The following is a 24094-nucleotide window of genomic DNA, read 5'->3' as shown; positions in this document are numbered from 1 at the left end:
TGCATCGGCAGGTGGACTCTCAACCACTGCGCCACCAGGGAAGCCCTGGGTTCCTCATTCTTTACAACGTTTCAGAGAACAGGATGCAGTGATTATGATGGGGCCAAGGAAAGAATAGGGGGCACTTGCCTGGATCAAGGTACCAGAAATATTTGTAAAGTCTAGACTGGGAAGTAACACTTTGATCCAGTGGGTCAATATTCATGGATAAAGTATAGATATTTTTTAGTAATTCCAGATAGCTTTAATATAGCAGAAGTATTCACAATTCTCAAAAATAATTGACGACTCCTTTTTTTATAAGGATAATGCTATAATTAAATCTTGACTTCGAATGGCTTATATTTTTGGAAATAGAATTTTCCTGTGATCCAGAATTGGGTTTACCAGATCTGGATTATCAGATTGACTCTTTTCCTTTGCATCTCTTACATTACAGCAGAGCTTTGTTGACTTTGGCCTGCAGTGAGTGTAGGTCCATACAGTACGGATATAATCACCCACTTTTCTATCAGCTTAGAAATTACCTTAGTATACTATACACACACTGACATGGCACGTTTAAGGACCTGTAAACCCAAACATATACAGCCAAACTAAGTATACAAAATATAAGGGTATTTCACTTAGGAGACATATAATAAAATTGCTTAATCTTTTTAAAAAATAAAAAATTATATGGGAATTGCCTGGTGGCCCAGTGGTTAGGACTCGGTGCTTTCACTGCCACGGCCCGGATTCAATCCCTTGGTCACGGAACTAAGATCCCGCAAGCTGCGTAGCGCAGCCAAAAAATAAAAAAATCTGTATATTTAAAAAAAATTATGTGACTTCTTTGATTACCATATTTAATCAATATTCACAGAGCAGCTGTGCCACTTGACTTTTGCCTATACCTCCCCAAAAATCAATTCTCAAAGGATTAAGTTTGCCACCAAAAAGATACTCATGAGAACGTGCCGTAAGTTCTGATGACAGTACCCCAATTGGTTTACTTTAAGCAAAGAATCATTGGAATATGCGTTTACCTTGACGTTGAATCATATTTAAAATGCACTACAGAGATGTCCATCTAACAAATATTACATAATGAATTCCCTTAGAAGTAATGAGCCCTTAATTTCTGTTACAGTTTGAATTTCCACAAAGGCTTTTGAACTATGTGTTTACTTGTATCTTGTATTGATTACCCCCTATAGCTAGAAGCAGAGATAATGAATGAGAGCTGCCCTTTTAGCTAATAATGTGTTCCACATTCATGCCAGTCTTTGACCCTTTCCTTTTGATCTACGAATATTTTGAAACTCTTCCTGAATCCATATACAATGCTATTTTAAAGTGAATGGATGTTAGCTATAATGTGCTTGACTGGTAATGTTTTTGTGGTTTTGTGTCTATTCTCCCTCCCCCACCCCACCTCGGTATAGGGTCATGGGGTTGAAGTTTACTCTTACCAAATGTCATAACTTTCCTAGAAGTGCATTGCCAATAGATAACTGAATATTGCATGTTGCCCAAAAGGACTTCATATCTAAAGAGCATGCATTACTAATAAAGTGACTTAGAGTAAGATATTGGCCTGGCTTTAGATAAAACTGAAGCAAGAAAACTGTAATAAGCATTATATGGAAATAAACCCACTTTTGTGAAATGTTTCTAGAATGTTTTTAATAAAGTTGAATAGTCATACAATTATAAGTCACTATGGTTTGTTAACACAAAGTTAAAATATTTTCATGCAGATGATGTAAACAGCCATACAGTCGATGGTGTGGGCACAGAACAGGGTCACCGTCTACAGAAAACTCTACTTTTCAGTTATTCTATTGTTCTAACTTCAACCCTCTGGGTCTTTAAGACTCTGATGTTTAGAGGGTCCTGTGATGAAATCAGCATCCCTGAGGGGAAGGGACCTTCATCACACACTTGAAGTCTTTCTATGTTGATGCCTAAATTCCAGTTTTCACCTTGGTAGAGACACCCAAGATCTGGTTGCAGGCAGGTAGAAAGCACTTTGGGCTGGCAAATAAGTCCCAAGTGTGAAGAAGAGTGGGTAGTAAGGATGGTGGGAGAAGGCCAAGGTAATTATCATAGATTCATAATTTCACCAACGACCAGAGTTATATCTGGAAGACTGATTTTACGAGTCTTCCTAAAACTGAGGCTCTGAAAAGGAGACAGTAGGTAGGTGTCATGGGAAATTTAAATATATCATCTAAGCAGCCAACTTTAAAATTCTAAACCCCCAATGAAGGCAAACTCTACAAATGAAACACATGGGTGTATGCCTGCTGCAGAAATGCAATACAGGGTAGAATAGCTTCACATAATGATTAGGTTGGGTGATTTTCCAGTGTAGAAAAGGCTACGTTTGAACCTTGGACAACGAATAACTTATACTGAAGGAATTTTATTGAGCATATTGTGAGTAAAAGCCGAAGTCAATAATATTCAAACAGAGGATAGAATGATCAAATGTAAACTACAAAGGGCCTGGCTGGAATTGATAAACATCTACTCTGTGCAAAGGTACTGTGGTATTCCAGGAGTGACTCAGCATTTAAAGTACAAGTCTTACCTTCCATGAGTTTTCAACTCAGTGAAGGAAGATAAGTAAAAAGAGGAAAGTGCATGGATGTGTGGATAAAGAATATCAGAATATCACTTGCCACATCAGTAAACAAAGGGTATTGCAGCCATCAGGCCATCAGCTACTGCAGCTGTGAGCTGTGAGGGGACTCGGGATGGAGAAAAACAGGATCCTGGCCCCAGATAGCTAAGGTGCACATCAAAGGCACCTGTCACCTGCAGATGCCCAGGTGTTACCGGACTTTCCCCCAGTTTTCTAGGAAGGGAGGATGGGAACTCAGCCCTATTAGAAACTAGAAACCAGACACCGGACCAGAATTCGAGTTCTCTGCCCACCAGAGGTGATCAGGCTCCATCCCTCAGGTCAGGCTGAGGCCCTTCAACCAGACTCTCGCGTCCAGGACCAGGACAGAAGAAAAAAGGGTAGGATAGGAGGGGTTGGAAAGAGGAAAGGGAGAGGGAAGGGGAAAGAGGTCAATAAAGTTCCTTACCCAGAGTTCCTTGTCGGGGCTCTCTGGCCAGTCGTCTGAGTCAGGAGGAGACCAAGGATAAAACGGTCCTGGTTGCGGCCTCTGAGTCTGGTCCGTCAGCAGGCAAACTGGTCCCTGAGTACGCCGAGTGGTCAGGATGTCAGTCGTAGAGAAGAAGAGATCCTGCCAGAGTGGCCATTTTTTGCAGGAAGGGGGACCCCTTCCAGGGCCCGGGAGTGGGCTGTTGTCTAACACTTAGAAATGAATTGTCCGAGGAGACATGTGCTAACAAAGCAAGAGACTTTATTGGGAAGGGGTGCCCGGGGGGAGAGCAGCAGGGTAAGGGAACCCAGGAGAACTGCTCTGCCACGAGGCTCTCAGTCTCGGGTTTTACGGTGATGGGATTAGTTTCCAGGTCGTCTCTGACCAATCATTCTGACTCAGGGTCCTTGCTGGTAGCGCATACATCACTCAGGCAAGATGGATTCCAGCAAGAAGGATTCTGGGAGGTTGGTAGGACATATGGACTGGTGACTCCTCTCTCCTTTTGAACTTTCCCAAATTCTTCTGGTTGGTGGTAGCTTATTAGTTCCACATTCCTTCCCAGGACCTCCTTTTGTAAGATAACTCATGCAGGTGGCTACTATCTTGCCTGGCCAGGGCAGGTGGTTAGCTTTGTTAGTGGTTCCCCTAAAAAAGCTATGCCAGAAAACACATCTAAAATGGGACAAGGTCTTGCCAATTGCTCTCTGTATGCTGGTGGCCCCTAGAAGCGGGCTAGGATTGAGCCCTTATGGAATTATATACAGGGGACTACTCCTGATGCCAAAATCTTGGCTCTCTGTGCAACGATGTCGAACAGAAATATGGAGACAGAGTTATGGAGGAAAAGAAAGAGTGGCTTTGTTTCTTTGCAGAGGGAACACAGTAGGCTAGTGCCTCAAGATCTGTGCCCCACTCCCTTGGGAATAGGGAGAGGTCTTATAGTCAGGGCTCCTGGTCAGGGGTATGTGATAAGGATCAACACAGTAACAGTCCTGCATTCTTCTTTCTTCTGCAGAGTTTCAAAATGGTGGGGTTGCTGACAAGATTAGGGTGTGTACAGGGTCCCAGGTGGTGGGTCTCATCATCTAGATGAGCTTCTCTGGTCCCTTTAATCTCGCCTCAAGTGGTTTCCTGGCTGCTCCTCCCTTGATTAGCAACTGTTCGAATCTGCCCTTTGGAACTCAGGGAAGGTCATGGAGGCTGGAGTCTTGCCTACAAGAAATGGGGGACAAAAAGGCCTCCATGCCTGGGAGCCCCATAGGGGCTCCCAGCAACGCCACCCTTGGGAAGCATTGTTATAAAACTCCTTATCAAATCCTCCCGGGTTCGGACACATAATTTTGGGGGGCAGGAGCCCACTGTGTCCCCCTTTGCCTGGCAAAGTAATACAGTTATCCTTTTCTACTTCACCCAAAACTCTGTCTCCGAGATTTGATTTGGCACCAGTGTACAGAGAAGCTGAGCTTTCGGCATCATCCCTGGCCACAGGATTAATTATGCTAAATAAATCCAGAATTTAGGAAGCATGGTTCCATAGCTAAGTAACTCTCTGGGATATAGTCTGTTTGGTGACATGAGAACCTCATTAGAGACCTCATCTATAATCATGGGTCAGAGGGTGTATTAGTTTGCTAGGGCTGCCATGACAAAATACCACAGACTGGATGGCTTAAACAACAGAAATCGATTTTCTCACAGTTCTGGAGGCTAAAAGTCCAAGATCATAGGGTCAACAGGTGTGGTTTCTTTTGAAGCTTCTCCTTTTGGCTTGCAGATGGCTGCCTTCTGCTCTGTCCTCACAAGATTGTCCCTTGGTCTGTGTGTTCTATGTCCTACTCTTTTCTTATAAGGACACCAGTCATACTGGATTAGGACCCACCCATATGACCTCATTTTATCTTAATTACCTCTACAGGCCCTATCTCCAAATGTTGCCGAAATCTCGGCTTCTCTGTGCACCGATGGCAAACAGAAATACAGAGACAGAGATTTTGAAGGATGAGAGAGATGGCTTTATTTTTCTGTCAGGCAGACGGGAAGACACAGCAGGCTAGTGCCTCCAGAACTGTTCCCTCCTCCTTGGGGAATCAGAGAAGATTTTATACGTGGGGCTCACAGTCCGGGGGTATGTGATAAGGATCAAAGTAGTGAAGGTCTTGCATTCTTTTTCCTTTGCATTATTTCAAAACAGTCATAGCTGACAGTCAGGCAGCCCAGTAATTGGGGTCCAGCATTCCGGTAATTGGGTTCATTTGTCTCTGGTTTATCAGCCAGCAACCTTCTCTCTGAAATGCAAAAGCTACAGGGGGTGATTTGTTACAAGGGGGCATAGGGAATGTAAGCCCTGGGATGTAATAAGGTTAGGGAGTGATAGGCACAGGATGTAACTCACGCAGTTAGGGGTGATAGGTGCAGAATGTAATTTACATAGTGTCAGGGAGTGAGGTTAATTTTGTGAAGTACACATCTAGTTACAGATACTACAGACGAGTGAAGGTTAAAATAAAACTAGGAGTGATTAACTCTTTCAGGCCAGGTTACATTTCTTCTCTAGCTTGTTCACTGTTCCCTTTGTTTTCCTTGCTCTCAGGAAAAGGAAAACTTCATTTCTATTTTTGCTGCAACACAAATACAGTCACATTCTGAGTACTAGGATTGGACTTGAATATATGAATGGTAAAGGGACACAATATAGCTTGTAACAGGGGGTATGTGTCCAATGAAGGAAGGAAGGGCTTGTAGTGTCAAGTGAGATTCCCCAGACCTCTGCTTTGTCTCATCATGTCTCTGCTGACTAAAAAAGTATTCACAACCTAAAAGTTGAGAGTTATGTTTCATTTGGCAGGAATTTTTAGGACTTCAAGCCTGGGAGGCAGCATCTCAAGTAACCCTGAGAGAACTGCTCAGGAGTTCTGAGGAGGTGAGGGGAGAGCTAGGATATACAGCAGTTTTGCAACAAGGGGCAGGTAGTCAGCACATCAAAAGATTACTGTTAATTAAAGAAAACCAGATATCTGGAGTTAAGGAATTTAGCGCTTTTCTCTGTATGGGAAGATGCAGGAGTCTGGGCTCACTGAAATCATTCCTTTGAAATGCACCTCAGCTATCTGGGGCCAGTATCCGGTGTTTTTACATCCTGAGTTTCCTTGGGGCTCACCATAGAGAGTGGCTGCAGCCTGATGGCTGCTAGATGGCAGGTATTCTTCCCTTCCTGAGTTCCCTCAGGGCCACCAGGTCTGGCAGTGGCTGTAATCATTGATGGCTGTGACATCCTTTGTCTACCGGTAAGGCAGGAGATATTCCATTTATCATCTCCATGATCTGCATCTTTGACCATATTAGTAAAGCTTGATGCTGGTAAGATATCTGATTCACGTGAATCTGATCCTGGGTGTTAGCACCAGCTGTATCTGTACTGTTTACTTTTTAGAAAAATAGACTGGGAGCCACTGTGAAAAAATATTAGTGGATGTCTGGATGTCTGCTATAGCATTTTTTGTATTTTTCGCTTTCTTTAAGTTTCTCAAAATAAAAATAAAACAAGAGGATGGGGGTAAGGAAACGTATGCTTGAGCAAAGGTAGGAACATGGGGTACAGGGGGACAAAAAGGTGTTAAATTAATTAAACAAGGAAGCCATTAGACTGATGTGGCTCTAATGCCCTTGGCAGTCTCTGTAAATGCCTCAAATTTCGGAAATCAAAGGTAAGAACCAAACCCAAACAGCCAACCAGGCTTTAACGTTATAGCCAATGAATAATTTCCTTGCTTTGCCTTTACTCTATAAAAGTCTCCCTTTAGTTCCTGGAGCACCCCTAACTGAAAGGAGTAGGCCTATTTGGAATTATTTTATTGTACTTTTAAAAAATGTGCATTAAAATCTAAAACTCCAAGCCGTAATTGTCTGTAGAAATGGCAGGTGACAAACTAAATATTTTTAAACCTCTCTGATTTGCCTCTGATGAGCACCGCCCTCTCAGATGTTCTTTTGATATTCCACTATACGCAAGCCATCTGTGGGTGAATCATCGGGTGGCTAAGAAAGAAGTAAGAAGTCTGCAGCCCACCGAAAAAAATACTTTAGCATTGTTCTTAAATATTTATGTACTTTTAATTTCTCCAGGGCCGGAGAGGTTTACGAACCCAAAGCGCACAACAGCTGGGATCGCAACATCGAGAGTAAAAGCGTCCTGAGAAGTCGGTGACCAGCCACGGGGTCCCCAGGTCAAGCCCGGTCACGATTTAGGATTCCGCACTTACAAAAAGCGAACACTCCGCCGGCCCACTAACGGCCCCGGACCCGGGGAGGCGGGGCCAGGAAACGCCCAATGCGCAGACTCCGCGGCCGCACGCAGGCGCACAAGGGAGAGGCCTCGAGGGCGGGGCCCCGAGGGACGGAGGGAGAGTGCGACGGGGGGGGGCCCCAGGCCCGAGTGGCCGACGTTGGGGCCGTTCCGTTTCTTACGCCTTCGGAAGGATATGCGGGTGCCCATGGCTTTGCAGGGCATCTCGGTAGTGGAACTGGCCGGCCTGGCCCCGGGCCCGTTCTGCGGTATGGTCCTGGCGGACTTCGGGGCGCAGGTGGTGCGTGTGGACCGGCCGGGCACCCGCGGCGACCTGAGCCGGATGGGCAGGGGCAAGCGCTCGCTGGCCGTGGACCTGAAGCATCCGCGGGGAGCGGCGGTGTTGCGGTCTCTGTGTGCCCGGGCGGATGTGATGCTGGAGTGCTTCCGCCCTGGTGAGCCCCAGGTCCCGACGCTACGCGAGACCGGACGAGGGACGCTCCCCGAAGAAGGGAGGCCGCCGGGCATTTGGGGTTGGCACGGCACACCTTTTCCCTGTTGCCACCCGAACCCTTTCCGTCCCTGTCTGTCTAGACCTTTCTGTTGCATTTGATATTGTTGCTGATCGTTCGCCCACTGAGACGGTCTTCCATACTTGGATTCCGAGATACTGTTGTTGCCTTTGCTCTTCTCATACCTCTCTCTCACTCCTTCCCAGTTTCTGTTTTTTTGAGTCACCCTCTTATAGTTGCCATTCTTAATTACTTGAGGATCGTGAACCCTATGAGAAACGATCGAAAGCCATAGATTCTCTCCCCGGAAAGCTGCATATAGGTACATAGTCATTTTGTTACCGTTTGGAGCTTGGTGTACCTCATAAAGCCATCCACGGACCCAGGACAACTCCCTGCCTTAAATGCTGGTGTTCCCAAGTTCCAGCTTCTGCTCAATTTCCTTTACACTCTGCTGCTTGGAGCCACCTTATCTATTCCTATTATTTTTACTTTTTACAGGCAGATGTTGGCCAAATCTATAACTGTACCCCCTTTTAGAGCCACAGACTTCCGGAATACCCAGCTCCTGTCCATTTCTACTTGGCCTTCCCCCGGGCACTGCAGCTTCCACGTATTCCAAACTGAGCTCATCATCTTCCCTACTAAAATGAAAACTCCTCTTTGTGTTTTATTTCAGTGAAATAAAACTCCTCTTTGTGTTTTATTTCAGTGAATGGAACCAATGTCCACCCAGTTGCCTGAATCAGAAACTTGTACTTCAACCAGGACTCCAAATCTTCCTTTCCCCCTGCCAGCTTTCAGTTATCACCAATCCCATCATTCTTCCTCCTTCCTATGACTCAGGATTCTTTCTCTTCATACCTGCTGCAGCTTCCTTGGCAGCGTTTTTTAAAGCTGATGTTTGGGTGTAGCACCACTCTGATCTATTCTTAGACAACTGCCACCGTCATCTTGCTCAAGTACAAATACAGAGCTTTGCCTGGTATATAGCAGGAAGGCAGTAAATGTTTGGTGGATGAATTGAATGTCTGTGGGCATCAGGCATATTTAAATGTGTCAATTCATTTACCCTCAGATTTGAGGATTATAACAGTAATAATTTAGTAATTAGGATTATGTCATGATTTAATAATACCATATTTGAAGTTGAAGGAGGTTCAGCATGGTTAAATAACTTGTCCACAATCTTGGAATTAGGAGGAGGGTACAGCTGTGAATACAGACGTAGCTGCCAGGGGAGGGGATTGTGGCTGTTGTTTATCTAGGTAGAGGAATAAAGTTCTTTTTATTTTATTTTTTTATTTTTTATTGAAGTATACTTGATTTACAATGTGTTAATTGCTGTACAGCAAAGTGACTCAGTTATACATACTTATACATTCTTTTTCATATTCTTTTCCATTAAGGTTTATCACAGGATACTGAATATAGTTGCCTGTGCTATACGTAGGACCTTGTTGTTTATCCATTCTGTATATACCAGTTTTCATCTGCTAATCCGAAACTCACGATCCATCCCTCTCCCAGCCCCCTACCCCTTGGCAACCACCACTCTAGGAATAGAGTTCTTTTGTAACTTATCATAGCTTTATGGAGGCAGAGGCACATTATAAGCCTGTGGAAAGAGATGAGGCATGGATCCTGCCAGAGGAGCTTCTGAGCTGATAGGGAAGATGGAATATATACATACATAAATAAGTATAGCAGGCGCTGATGCGGATATAGACATAGAAAAGGTCCTGAAAGGAATAGCAGCTTCCAAAAGTGAATTTTTGGTCAAAGACCCAGAGTAACTTCCAAAAGAACAGACCATTTCTAATAAATTACTAAGGAGAGAATTTGGGGAACTATAAAGGGCCTGAATAAAGGGATGAAATGTCCACTCTGAGGATTGAAGATGCTTGGGTATGCCTCAAGGGATGCAGGGCAGTGCTGGAGGGCAATAGCATTCTGGGGGTCGGGGGGAAGCCACACATTCCAGAAATGGGGGCTTCACTCTCTTGGTCCTTAATTACTGGCAATACCCTATAAACCCGCAACAAATGTTACTAGTTTTCCTTGCAAGAGTGCTCTTTTATGTTTGCCACAAAGAAGGGATTATACCCATCCTCAATTCATGCTCTCTTAAAAAAAAAAAATTGTAACTTTTCTCAAGGTGTGATGGAAAAACTCCAGCTCAGCCCAGAGATTCTGCAGAGGGAGAATCCAAAGCTTATCTACGCCAGGTTGAGTGGATTTGGCCAATCAGGAAGATTCTCTAGGGTAGCAGGACATGACATCAACTACTTGGCTTTGTCAGGTATGTTGAAAACAATAATTTCTCTACACTTTTTATTTTGTTCCCAGTCAAGATCTACGGTTACACTTATTAAAAAGAATTTTTTTAAAGTGAAGATTTAAATATTTGCTGGAATCAATAAAGAGCATGTGGTTGTTTAAAAAGGGTTGGTTTGTCTTGGAACAGTCATTCTCATCCTCCCCCTGCCTTAACACATTGAAGGGGTAATGTGTTCACTAATAACGTTTACTGACTACATTTGTGAAGTTAATTCTCCAGCAAGCCCCTGCTAGGAATTAAGAGACTTGTTGGTAGTAGAAAGGGTTGCTCTATATTTTGCAAAGATATAGTTTGATTTTGATACCCCTCGTCCCTCACTTTATTGAGAATCATTGACTGAGTCATGATTTTAGAAATTCTGTGAATACTAGAAAAAGCCCATGGTTTTCAGGTCATAATATCACCTTACTAGAGTTTTTGCCTGTAAGAACATATCTTAGGGCTTCCCTGGTGGCGCCGTGGTTAAGAATCTGCCTGCCAATGCAGGGGACACGGGTTCGATCTCTGGTCTGGGAAGATCCCACATGCTGCAGAGCAACTAAGCCTGTGCACCACAACTACTGAGCCTGCGCTCTACAGCCCACGAGCCACAACTACTGAGCCCACGCACCACAACTACTGAAGCCCACACGCCAAGAGCCCGTGCACTACAACGAAGAGTAGCCCCCGCTCACTGCAACTAGAGAAAGCCCACATGCAGCAACGAAGATCCAACTCAGCCAAAAATAAATTAAAAAAAAAAACATATCTTAGAATGGCCTAATTCTAGATTTCTAAGAACTGCATTGCTGAGTCAAGGAAGTCTCAAATTTTCTGTGTGTACACATTTAAAGGCTGAGGAAAAGAGTGAGTGTAGAGTTGGCTTTTCTCATCTACTTAAAAATTTAATTCCTTTTCTTTTTCTTGTGTTTATTTTCTTGCATCTCTTTCTAATAAGAATGGAAGTGCATTATACTGTTGTTAAGCCATAAAGTGCTAAGTGGATAGCAACCGTTTCCCCCCCAAAACCCAGTGAATAAAAACTTAGCAACAGAATTCTGAAAATGTTAGTTGGAATAAAGTTTTAGAGAAAACAAAATAATCAAACAAGGAACGTTGTTAGAGGGAAAGCCTTCTCTTTTTTTTTTTTGCAGTATGTGGGCCTTTCACTGTTGTGGCCTCTCCCGTCGTGGAGCACAGGCTCCGGACGCGCAGGCTCAGCAGCCATGGCTCACACGCCCAGCCACTCCGCGGCATGTGGGATCTTCCCGGATGGGGGCACGAACCCGTGTCCCCTGCATCGGCAGGCAGACTCTCAACCACTGTGCCACCAGGGAAGCCCAGAAAGCCTCCTTATAAATATGCTGAACAGGTTTAGGTTTAGAAAAGCATTAGGTATTAGTTTTCACTTACAACAGTAACTAGAGAGATTGGTTTTCCCCCTAAGATGTTCATGTATTTATTTAAAAGAGGCACTAAGTTTACAGTTGGTGTTCCCCGATTGTTTTTAATGGTGTAGGTGTTTTATCAAGAATTGGCAGAAGTGGTGAGGCTCCATATGCCCCGCTGAATCTCCTGGCCGATTTCGGTGGGGGTGGCCTCATGTGCGCACTGGGCATCCTGATGGCGCTGTTTGAACGCACACGCTCTGGCAAAGGTCAGGTCATTGATGCCAACATGGTAAGTGTTGATTGGGGGAAATGATAAGCCTACTAGTTGTTCCTGAGGTCGATACATGGCTGCCTCACATCCTCTTCTGAACAAGACGAGATAAATGAGATTTGAAATTTGAATCCAAGTTACCAAGGATGGCCTTTTCTTTAAAATAGCTTCATATCTTGAACATGTGTCAGAATGTCATATTTTGATCATCTGTTTGTGGAGTCAATCTTCTAAACGTTTCATGACTCACCTGATTTCTATGTTGTGTTTCAACAATTTTCCCCGTGCTGTCTCTTGTGCTTAGGATATGGTTTTCAAGAAATCTTCATTCAAAACTGGGCTCAGGAAGTCTCCCTTAGCAGGTAGAGAAGATTCTTAATGATGCTCAAGTAAAATGGGCCAGTCTAGACCTTCCCGCTGCATTGTGTAGGGGAGACTCAAGTGTCGGGATGCTTCGGTGTTTTTACCCTCATGCACGTGCCTCATGTTATCCTAGGCACTTTTCCTGTGTGATTTCTCCTGATCCCCCAGACAGCAGTTTCACTTGGAATACATTGTTATTTTAAAGAAGAGGAAACTAAAGCACAGAAATTTGCCCCAGTTCTCACAGCTAGTTGATGAGAGCCCAGTCCAGTGTCACTATACCTTTGCGTTTGGACAGATCTTTGGCGGTAGGGTGGAGAATGGATTGGATGGAGAGAGAAAAGGCGAGAACTAAAATGGTTAATGGTAGAATGGGTCTGGATTTAAGGATTTACATTTGAGATGTAAAATTGCTGGGATTTGGTGAGATATTGGCAATGAAGGGAGAGGGAGGAATCAAGAATGGCTCCCCCATCTCTGGATTGGAAGACCCGGTGGATGGTGGCCTTGGAACCCTGGGGAGGATTGCTGAAGGAAGAGGGTGATTGGGGGAAATAGATACCTTATTCTTTAATTTTTTTTTTTTTTTTTTAATTTTCTTGGCTGTGCTGCACAGCATGTGGGATCTTAGTTCTCCGATCAGGGATCGAACCCTTGCCCCTTGCGTTGGAAGCATGGAGTCTTAACCACTGGACCACCAGGGAAGTCCCCAGATACCTTATTCTTTTGGGCCAGTAGTTTCCAAATGACTTTAGCAGCAGAATCCTTGATCCAGGCCTGCCTGTGATGACCTGGAGTTGTCTCTTCATCAGACTGTTGCCTTAGAAACTAGAGTTAAGGTAACTGTGGAATGTGCAGTCCGTTTTATGGTGTTTACTCCTGATCTGGGAGTGCTCATCTGACCTGGGGGGCTGTGTGTTGGCATGCAGGCCATTGGCCTACGTGATGAGAACAATATAAAAGGTTGGGAAATTGAGGCTGCAGTGCGTCAAAGCCTCTGGTCTGTGGCAGCACACGCTACATGTGCGTGAGGGGAGAAGAGAAGTATGTGCTGGGAAGCCTCATGATGAGATGAGGATTATAACTGCTGTGTCTCTTGTCCTCTATCCTCCTATGACACCAAGTAAAGGTGGAATTAAATTAGAGCCTGTTTGTATCCTGAGTGAGCCAGACCAGCCCCATAACACTGTTAGGACGTCTGTTTTCAATAGACTCATCACTACATCCAGTGTGTAAAAGAGATTCTATATGTATATGTATATATATGTGTGTGTCTATATGTGTGTTTGTGTGCATATGTCTAAATGTGGGGACACTCTAAGATCTCTGTAACCCCATTTCAAAAAAAAGCACCACCACAGGCCACTTATACAAACTCCACTACTTGGTGACAACAAATGTCAGATCCATGAATTGAAGTGTGCATGAGCTTCCTCCAGTTAAACGGGAAAACTGGGATGTACCTAAAGATATATTTTGTGTTTGTTTTATTACAGCCAGAATCTGTGAGAAGTCCCATGCTCACAGTTGGAATGGGGCCCCTCCGTTGGTAACCTCAGAGACAGGGATGCTTTGATGGCCTTCTCCCTGTGGTGCCAGAATCATTAGGATCATAACGCCCTAAGGATGGGGAAGTAGTCTTCTTTAGATAGCCCAGTGCATCCAGCCTTGTGATAATCATACCTGAGTTTGTGAATCCATTCCCGTTACTTCAGGACTAGTGGGAAGTTGGCATTCCCAAACTAGTTTGTCTGTACTCTGAAAACCCATATACCTGCCACCCATACTGTTATGTTTATTTTGTAACTTTCTAGTGATTATTAAAGTTAAGATATATTAAATACTCAAATTTGTTTTCTTGGGCTTGGAGTCAAACTAGAACAAACTAAATTTAACTGTCATGTGATTTACCTTTAAAATGTGATATGCTTCATATATCTGTGTGTATGTGTTTGTAGGTATTGAGATCAGATGATAGATTTTTAAAAAAACCTTTTCGCTTTGTTTTCAACTTTTTTATCCTGACAGTTGTTAACATATATAAAAGTAAAGAGAATGTATAATGAACTTCCAGGTACCCTCACTTAGCTTCAAAAATTATCAGCATTCTGCCAATCTTATTTGAAAGGAAGAACAAAAGTAATTCCTTTAAGTCTTTTCTGAACAGTATTCCCTGATCTGAATAGTGCAGAAACTCACTCTGTCATAAACCTGCTCTAACTCACTTTCTTGAAATATCAAAGAAGTTGTATAATTAGATATAATCTTCCTATATTCTAAGATAAACATTTTTATACAAATATTTTTTAAAAACTCAAGTAGAAATCGATCATGCTTTTTATAGTTGAATTGCCAGGATTTATACTGTATTCTGTTTCTTCAAAGGTGGAAGGAACAGCATATCTCAGTTCTTTTCTGTGGAAAACCCAACAAACAGGACTGTGGGGACAGCCTCGTGGACAGAACATGTTAGATGGTGGAGCGCCTTTCTACGCAACCTACAGGACGGCGGACGGCGGGTTCATGGCTGTTGGCGCATTAGAGCCCCAGTTCTATGAGCTGCTGCTCAGGGGTGAGTACCTCTTTTCTGTGGATGTTTTTTGGACTATTTTGGAGTCTTTTGAAGTTCATGATGTCTTTTATTATATATCCACCTTATAGTTTACCTAATTATAGCCATCATTATATTGTGGGGCACTTCCCCCATCTTTTAAATTGACAAGTAAATTTACAAGTCTGTAAAATAGCTCAGATTAAAAAAATAATAATCCTTTTTGTGGTAGTTCAGTGTTTTTATCACATTTCATACTCCGTAGTATTGGATATTTATCTTGCCCATGTGTGCCCACATCCTTTTCTTCCCTGGAATGATCTACTGGTTCTACCAGTTTTTGTTCCTTGATAAATGTCCCTCATGGTACTTCAGTGACGGGGTCACCAGAGCACAGAGAGACTTTGGTGAATGAGAGTTTGTTGGAATATGTTACCATCACTTGATGCTTCTGCAGTTTACCTTTCTTGCAGATTCTTGTCTTATTGACATGTTGCCACAAGTTAGCAGGAAAATTTGGGATCCCCTCTTCCCTAATTGATAATTGGACTGAAGTTACTTTGTTCCTGTGAAATGTGAATTTAAAGTTTACAGATAATTTAGTATCTAAGAAGTTGTAGAATGTACTCTGAAGCGGTGTGACAGGCTGCTTGCAGCACATTTATCTTTCAGCTTTAAGTTTGGAGTTTTATCGCCGTGTTTGGCAGCTTTTCAGATGCGCAGTGCTACTCAGAGTTATTTGTATATCGCTGAAATGACTGTTTTTGCTAGCCTCAGAAAGCATTCTGCGATCAACTATATTAACTTCACCAACTTAACTATAAGTTAGAGAAACCATAGAACAAAATGGTTTATCTAGATCATAGAGGATGCCTTTCCATCCAGAAATTAAGACTAAGACTAGAGGTCAATTCAAAATTCTGGACAGAACAGTGCTATACGAGGGGCTGAGTGCTGGGAACAACACTCCCACTCTGGGGTTCAGGGCCCTAGGAAGCAGCAGATACATAACATAGTGGAGTCTGTGCCTTACAAAAACCTTGTGTTTTTATCTATAGGGAATTTAAATATAATAATAAAATTAACTAATCTTCAGTGAAATTTTATTATCACCACCCACAGGCAATTCTAAATGACAGTTGCAACTGACTTTTTTTTTTTTTTTTTGACAAATGTCTCAGGAATAGGGCAGTGTAAGCTCTGAGTGAGATCAACTAAAGACAAGCCCTGAGGGTGGGGATTTTCAGGGAGCTGTCAGACAGGCCAAACATTGGCGCTTCTCTGGGGATAGGATTTTGTGGGAGCTTCAAACTCATTTTGCCTCCTCTTCCTTGGCTGTTAACCTACTGATTTTCATGACTACCATTGTTGAGAGCCTGTTGGTTTTCAAGGCCATCACAGAGCTGGGGAGAGAGGGATGAAATTAGCCTAAGTTATAACACCACAAAGCTCACTGGTCTTACTGAGTTCAGTCATTTTTTTTCTTAAATATGCTCCTTAGATTGTTGCAAGCTTTTAGTTAATGTCTAGAGTTACGAAAATGTTGATTCTGACAATTTGTGCCAGTGTTCTTGTTGCTTTCATACAGGAGCCAAGTTTTGAAGGTCCTTGCTCTGTCATTTCAGAATTTAACTCCTCTCTGTGGTGTATTTTGTTGTTTTCTTAAAAACATACATGTTTAGAATGATCATGTCTACCATCCACACTCCACCTCATTTTGTAGCAGGCAGACTGCTCCAGCCCTTGACTTGTGGTAATCTTCTCCCGGGTTTCCTCTTTCTGAGTCTAAACTCTGTAACCCCTGAGTCTAAACTCTGTAACCCCTGAGTCTAAACTCTGTAACCCCTCCAGTTGTTTTGCAGTCGCGGCCTTTTGTGGTATCTTTCATGTCCTCTCTTCCTTTAAAGTTCACTAAGGATCCTTAGCTGGCAGGTGGCTTGTGCTTTCGGCGGACTTAGCAAGTTCGTTCAGCTTTTGTTTAATCTACGTAGTCCATGCCGAAATGCCTCAGCATCTTCTTTCTTCTACAATATTGATTTGCAAAAATAGTACTTGTACTTGTCCCATACACATTACTTCTCTCTCAGGCCTAACTGGACAAACCCCCATATCTGTAATGATTTTTTGAGGTAGTATTAATTTATTTATTTCACCTTATATACTGAGATCTTTGAGAACATACCTTCATTTAGCTCTCAGTATCTGAACATAAATACACAAGGTTTTTGTAAGGCTCCGACTCCTCTGTGCTATGCCCCTGCTGCTTTCCAGGGCAAAGAAGTCTGAAAGTACTGAGAATTTCATGACCTCTTGAGACTCTTGTAGTAAATCAGATAAGCAATAGAGATTTTTTTTTTTTTTTTTTTTTTTGCGGTACGTGGGCCTCTCACTGTTGTGACCTCTCCTGTGGCAGAGCACAGGCTCCGGACGTGCAGGCTCAGCGGCCATGGCTCATGGGCCCAGCCGCTCCGCGGCATGTGGGATCTTCCCAGACCGGGGCACAAACCCGTGTCCCCTGCATTGGTAGGTGGATTCTCAACCACTGCGCCACCAGGGAAGCCCCTGTATTCTTAATAGTGACTGAAATGGTAAATTTTGTATTTTGTGTATTTTACCACAATTTAAAAAAAAATGAAAAAAATTCAAAGTAATGTATTTTTTTAACGAAAAGAAATGTAAACAATACAGAATTTGTAAAGTAAGAGGTAAAAATTCTCCCTTGTCCTTCCGCTTTGGGAAAGTTTGGGATGTGGCCTTGAAGAACTTTCCCTATGCACATGCAAACACAATTAAAATTTTTTTACAATTTATATATAATCTATTTAATTATATAAATTTATAATTAATAACTATTTTTATTCAAAAATATAGCAAAGACATCCTTTTTTGTCAGTACCAAAGATCTTCAGCCTCACCCTCTTTATATAGCAGCCACATCACATTCCGTGGTATACCTGTACTAAAATTTATTTAACCACTTCCTTATTCAAGTTAATTTACGTTTTTTCCAGGTTTACATTATAACACATAATGTTTATTGTTTATTAATAAGCATTAATCTTTGTACATATGTCATTGCATACTTGCAGCATACATTTTTGACTGCTTAATATGTGCCTAATATTGTGTTACAGAGTAGAAAGTTTATGACGTGTACTTAAAACAATAAATATTTTGTATAATTGTGTGTGTGTGTGTATACATGTATGTATAAGGTAGTTTTTTGGAAATCAAAAACTACTATTTTCCCAAGTTTTAAATGGTGTCTGAATCCCCAGGTCAGTCTCTGAAAGTCTGTTTGACTTATAATAGCAGAAATTGAATATTGATTGTACTATAAAAGCTAGCCACAATCGATAATTGTGCTCTATGGGGAAATGGACTCAGAGTTACGCATAGGCTGTCAGCAGCACAGGAAGCAGCCCACCCTAAACCACTGGTAGTTCATTCTGGGGCCTTGATGAGGGGTCCTGAGCTTGCTGGGAAATTGTGGGCTGAGAAAGGGTGATAGGACGATGGAAGAGCTGGTGTGTCAGAGTTAGGGGTAGAGCCTGGGGTCTTGATTCCTAGTATTTTCCAGTATACAAAGTATGATCTGTGTAATCTCAAGTATAGTGTTTGTTGGAGAACTATTGACTCCAGTTTTACTTAGTTTATGATTCTGATCACATTCTGATTTTTTGTTTTTAAAAAACTGTTTAAAAAAGCATGCAAATATGTTTCCAGCAGTAGCTGTGGTCTACTTAAATGCTTTTGGCCAACTGCTCGTTTTATGTGTTTTTTAATCCCAGAGTTCGGGGCTATCAGGAAAGAGAAAGCAAAGTGAAAGACGCCCTTAGAAACATTTCCTTATAGATTTTAGTGATAAACCTGAAACTGTGGCTCCATATCTTTCCTGGCTTTGAATGGGGCATGTGGCCACAGAGAAAAATGTACTTGTATATCCCACAGGTGTTTCTTCACAGCTGTTCAGAACTATGTGAATTCTCTTCATATCCCTCAAAACACTAAGAAGAGCCTGCAGTATTCATGTCTTCTTACCTCCATAGGCACTTTTGCATCTTCAGAGCAGCTTACAATTGGTCATTGTTTTTCAACATGGTAGATGAGAAAAGGATGATAAAAGTGAGAATTACTTGATTAACTTGGCCAAACTTATGCAAAATATTATGCGTAATTTAAATTTAGAAACCCTCTTCTACAAGAGGGAATAAAAATGACAGTTACACCAAACCCCAACAAAGTGTCCCCTTGGGTATAATTTAATCAGCACTGGAGTTTGGTTGTATCTACAGGGGTAGGTGCTTGTAGTCAATAAAGGAAGCACAGGTCAGGTCATGGGGCAGAGAAGCCATCCTTCCTGTGATATCCCCTGGTGGATGCTTTCATCCTCTCTGTCCCTTGTGTTGATGGGCCCTTCAAGGTTCTTCATACTTGAGAGAGCAAAAAAGTCTCTGTGCCCCCTGTTGATTGGCTGGCTGAAAATTTTCTGTCCTGTTTGCTATAGGAACAATTTGCATGTGTCTTTGGTTACTTTACAAGTTCTTTGTTCCTAGGTCACAGCAGGGTTGTAAGAGAGTAATGAGTCAAATATCACTGCCCTCCTAGAGCTCTTTTATTTGACGAAAATAAAGAGAAATGAACATTATTTATAAAATTGCAATCTTGAATTTAATCATTTATCCTTATACTTCTTCCTTGAAAACAGGGGTACAGGCATACCTCACAGACTTTGTGGGTTGGGTTTCAGACCACTGCAATAAAGGGACTATCTGAAAAAAGCAAATCACATGAATGTTTTGGTTTCCCAGTACGCATAAAAGCTATGTTTACATGATACTGTAGTCTATTAAGTATGCAGTAGCATTGTCTAAAAAAACAACGTACATACCTTAATTAAAAAATACTTTACTGCCAAAAAATGCTAACCATCATCTGAGCTTTGCATGAGTTGTAATCTTTTTGCTGGTGGAGGATTTGAAATATTGCAAGAATTACCAAAATGTGACACAGAGACACGAAGTGAGCAAATGCTGTTGGGAAAAATGGCGCCCATAGACTTGCTCCACCCAGGGTTGGCACAAACCTTCCATTTGTAAAGATGCAGTGTCTGCGAAGTGCAATGAAGTGAAGGACAATAAAACGAGGTCTGCCTGTAGTCTTGTATAAAGTGTTTAGATTTTAGCTTTTGTAGGGTTTGGGAGCACTATATGAAATATGGGTTTTTTTTTATATAAACTTACTTATTTTATTTATTTATTTATGTCTGCGTTGAGTCTTTGTTGCTGCGCGTTGGGTCTTTGTTGCTGCGGGTGGGCTTTCCTCTAGTTGCAGCGAGCAGGGGCTACTCTTTGTTGCCGTGCGCGGGCTTCTCATTGCAGTGGCTTCTCTTGTTGCGGAGCATGGGCTCTAGGTGCGCGGGCTTCAGTAGTTGCGGCATGCGGGATCTTCCTGGACCAGGGATCGAACCTGTGTCTTCTGCATTGGCAGGCGTATTCTTAACCACTGCACCACCAGGGAAGCACATGGAGTTATTTTAATTCAATATGACAGATAGTAACATCATGAGGAAATTTCTTTTTAAAAACCTACTCAGAAGGAAGAAGTCAGTTTCTGGAAACTAGACTATTAAAAATAGACTATTTTGGTTGAAATGTAAATAATAAAATCTTGGTAAAGACTTGGAAAGTCTGTTTTGAATCCTGTTACCCCTACTACCTTCTCCAGCCTTTGGCTCCAACTTCAAGTTGAGTTTGAATTTCTTCTTTTGACTCATTTGAGAAACCCTGTAGAACATCCTGTTTTGGGTGACTATAGTGAGTTCAAAACTCATTTTCACTGATTATATTTACTCTACCCAAAGCATACTAATTTAAGAAATTGTGTTTTTCTCTCAGGACTTGGGCTAAAGTCTGATGAACTTCCCAGTCAGATGAGCATAACTGATTGGCCAGAAATGAAGAAGAAATTTGCAGATATATTTGCAAAGAAGACAAAGGCAGAGTGGTGTCAGATCTTTGACGGCACAGATGCCTGCGTGACTCCTGTTTTGACTTTTGAAGAGGTTACCCATTGTGGTCACCACAAAGATCGGGGCTCATTTATTATTGATAGTGAGCAGGGTGTGAGTCCCCGCCCTGCACCCCAGCTGTCCAACACCCCAGCTGTCCCTTCGTCCAAAAGGGATCCTTTTGTAGGAGAACACACTGAAGAGATACTCAAAGAGTTTGGCTTCAGCCAGGAAGAGATCAGTCAGCTTAAGTCAGATAAAATTATTGAAAGTAATAAACCAAGAGCTAATCTCTAACTTCTAAGCCCCACAACTCAAATAAATTTGAATATTGCATTTATAGTATAGAATAATGCAAAAAATTGTATGCATGGAAACATGAAAAAACAATATCACAGTGGTCCAACTATTCTGATCAGGAAACAAGGCTGATTATAAAGTGATGATTGAATTCTGAAAACGATTAACATCATGGTTTTTGATTTAGGAATATTTTTAGTTGGCCTATACTAAATTGTGGCAGTTTTTCTGCCTTCCAATTTACTTGATTGGTTATATTTGTTGATTTAAAATATTTATAATATACTTTAAGTGAATTAATATAATGCTTTTTATTAAATAAAGCTTTTTTCCCCCCAAAGTTCACTCATGCTTTTAAGTTTGTGAAAAACTTTCAAGAAAGTTCTTTAAATAGAATCTAAATCTAAATCTAAATCTAAATCTAAAATCGCCTTTTGTTACTCCTTGAAATATTTTAGTCTCTACTGTTAACCAGAATGAATGTCCTTAGATAGAAAAGTCTGATCCTTTTCATTTGGTGAGGAAATCATTCAGCCAGTGTCTTGGAACTGGAATTTTAGAAAACGTCCTGAGATTTCCTTCAGATAGTTGCCACCTCTCCGTCGAGACCCGCTCCTGTGTGTAGCTGCCTGTTGGTATCATCCAAATGTGTCTCTTGATCAGTAAACTCAACCGTCATGCATTTGAAAGTGTTAACTAGACTTTTCCTCCTCTTACCAGTCTCCAGCTTCCGCTCCTGTGCTGTCTCCCTCTGCCCCCAGTAGGCCCCCACGGCTTACGCCTCACCTCATTTGGCCACTGTTCACATGTCCCTTACGGAGAGTCCTTTCCTGACCCCTGTCCAGGATGGCAGCTGCCTTGTCACTCGCTCTCCCCTCACCCTATTTCATTTTCCTTCACACTGTGTATCACTGCTGACATGCTGATTGACCCCAGCCCTCATTCCGTAACCAGTGCAGGCTAGAGTGGAAGCTTTATGAAGGACTTTGTAGGTTTCATTCCTGGGTTTCATTACTAAGTCCCCAGTTCCTAGAGTAGTGCCTGGCCCATGACTGGAAACTTTGTGAATATTTATTAAAGGAATGAAACTCAACAGTGAAGTGCTGTCAGTTCCACCTTCAGAGCTCCCATATCCATCCTTCTGCCCATCTCCCATTGCTGCTTTCATCCAGACCCCTGTTACCTCTTCCCTGGACTACTATTCAACTTCCCTACCCAGCTTTTCACCTTCATTTTTTTCCCCATCATGTAGCAAGTTCTGGATCTCATTTCCACACACAGCAACATCCAGAAGAAGAGAGCATCTCAGGAGCCCTCAGCAAACCTTGTCTTGTGTCTCCTTGGATCTGGATAAGTCACAAGCCAGTCCTGCACCAGTCTTTGGCAGAGAGGATAGGCTTGTCCTTAGATGAAGCCAACCTGCTCCTGGAGCTCCCCTGGACTCAACTTCCTGGAAGCATGTGGGTATTTGAGGGAGGGGTGGATTCCTGAAGCTAGTCCAGGTTCCATCAGGATGGGGGAGTGGAGAACAGATGTTACATCTGTGACATACAGTATCTCAGTTGCTCTTCAGTGATCACAAGGGGAAGGTAGGGCAGGTTTCTCCATTTTATAGATGTGGACACAAGCCTCAGATGGTCCTAAACCATCTTAGTTCACATCTCCCTTAGTGTCTTAGTAATTTTTCCATGGTGCCCCTAGGTCAGAAGAAATACCTAACTATTCCCCTTATAAATAATCAGGTCCCAACAACTGAAGTATTTATGTCCTGACAACTTATTAGCTGTTTGAAAAATATAATACATGTACATTGAAGATATTTTTTATTTCATTCTTTTTTAAAATTGAAGTATAGTTGATTTACAATATTGTGTTTAGTATACAGCAAAGTGATTCAGTTATGTATATATACTTTTCAGACTATTTTCCATTATACGTTATTACAAGATATTGAATATAGTTCCCTGTGCTATGCAGTAAATCCTTGTTGATTTTATATATAGTAGTTTGTATCTGTTAATCCCATACTCCTCATTTATCCTTCCTCCACCCCTTCCCCCTTTGGTAATCATAAATCTGCTTTCTATGAGTCTGCTTCTGTTTTATACATAGATTCATTTGTATTATTTTTTAGATTCCATGTATAAGTGATACCATATAATTGTCTTTCTCTGTCTGACTTACTTCACTAAGTATAATCTCTAGGTCCATCCATATTGCTGCAAATGACAACATTTCATTCTCTTATGGCTGAGTAGTATTCCATTGTACATGTATACCACATCTCCTTAAGCTAATTGTCTGCTGATGGGCACTTGGGTTGTTTCCATGTCTTGGCTATTGTAAATAATGCTGCTATGAACATTGGGGTGCATGTATCATTTTGAATTAGAGTTTCCGTGTTTTCTGGATACGTACTCAAGTGGGATTGCTGGATCACATGGTAGCACTATTTTTAGGTTTTTAAGGAACCTCCATACCCTCCATAGTGGCTGCACCAGTACAAGTTGCCACCAACAGTAGGAGGGTTCCCTTTTCTCCACACTGTCTTCAGTATTATTTGAAGACTTTTTGATAATAGCCATTCTGACTGGTGTGAAGTGATACCTCATTGTGGTTTTAATTTCCATTTCAGTAATAATTAGCGATGTTGAGCATCTTTTCATGTGCCTTTTGGCTATCTGTATGTCTTCTTTGGAGAGATGTCTATTAGGTCTTCTGCTCATTTTTGATTGGGTTGTTTGTTTTTGTGCTATTGAATAGTATGAGCTGTTTGTATATTTTGGAACTTAAGCCCTTGTTGGTTGCATCATTTGCAAGTATTTTTTCCCATTCCGCAGGTTGTCTTTTCATTTCGTTAATGGTTTCCTTTGCTGTGCAAAAGCTCATCAGTTTGATTAGATCCCATTTGTTTATTTTTGCTTTTGTTTCTATTACCTTGGGAGGCTGATCTAAGAAAATATTGCTACGATTTATGTCCGAGAATGTTT

The 24094-nt window shown here is 42.0% G+C and overlaps 1 protein-coding gene across 2 annotated transcripts; it reads left to right on the top strand.

Annotated features, from left to right (window-relative positions):
• The first annotated feature begins 7243 nt into the window (after positions 1-7243).
• Positions 7244-23076, top strand: AMACR (alpha-methylacyl-CoA racemase). Of its 2 annotated transcripts, none has more exons than XM_082651473.1 (5): positions 7244-7919; positions 10057-10200; positions 11738-11898; positions 14629-14815; positions 20692-23076. In XM_082651473.1, exons 1-5 carry the CDS (start codon positions 7583-7585, stop codon positions 21099-21101), a joined length of 1239 nt encoding a protein of 412 aa, XP_082507599.1. In that variant the 5' UTR covers positions 7244-7582; the 3' UTR covers positions 21102-23076. The 2 variants fall into 2 exon arrangements, with proteins under 2 accessions (XP_082507599.1, XP_082507600.1); XM_082651474.1 differs by having other exon boundaries at positions 7248-7841.
• The last annotated feature ends 1018 nt before the right edge of the window (positions 23077-24094 follow it).

The sequence above is a fragment of the Grampus griseus genome (genome assembly GCF_964374135.1).
Source record: "Grampus griseus genome assembly, chromosome: 3".
Classification (NCBI taxonomy): Eukaryota; Metazoa; Chordata; class Mammalia; order Artiodactyla; family Delphinidae; genus Grampus; species Grampus griseus.
This window is presented reverse-complemented; position numbering and strand designations above follow the sequence as displayed.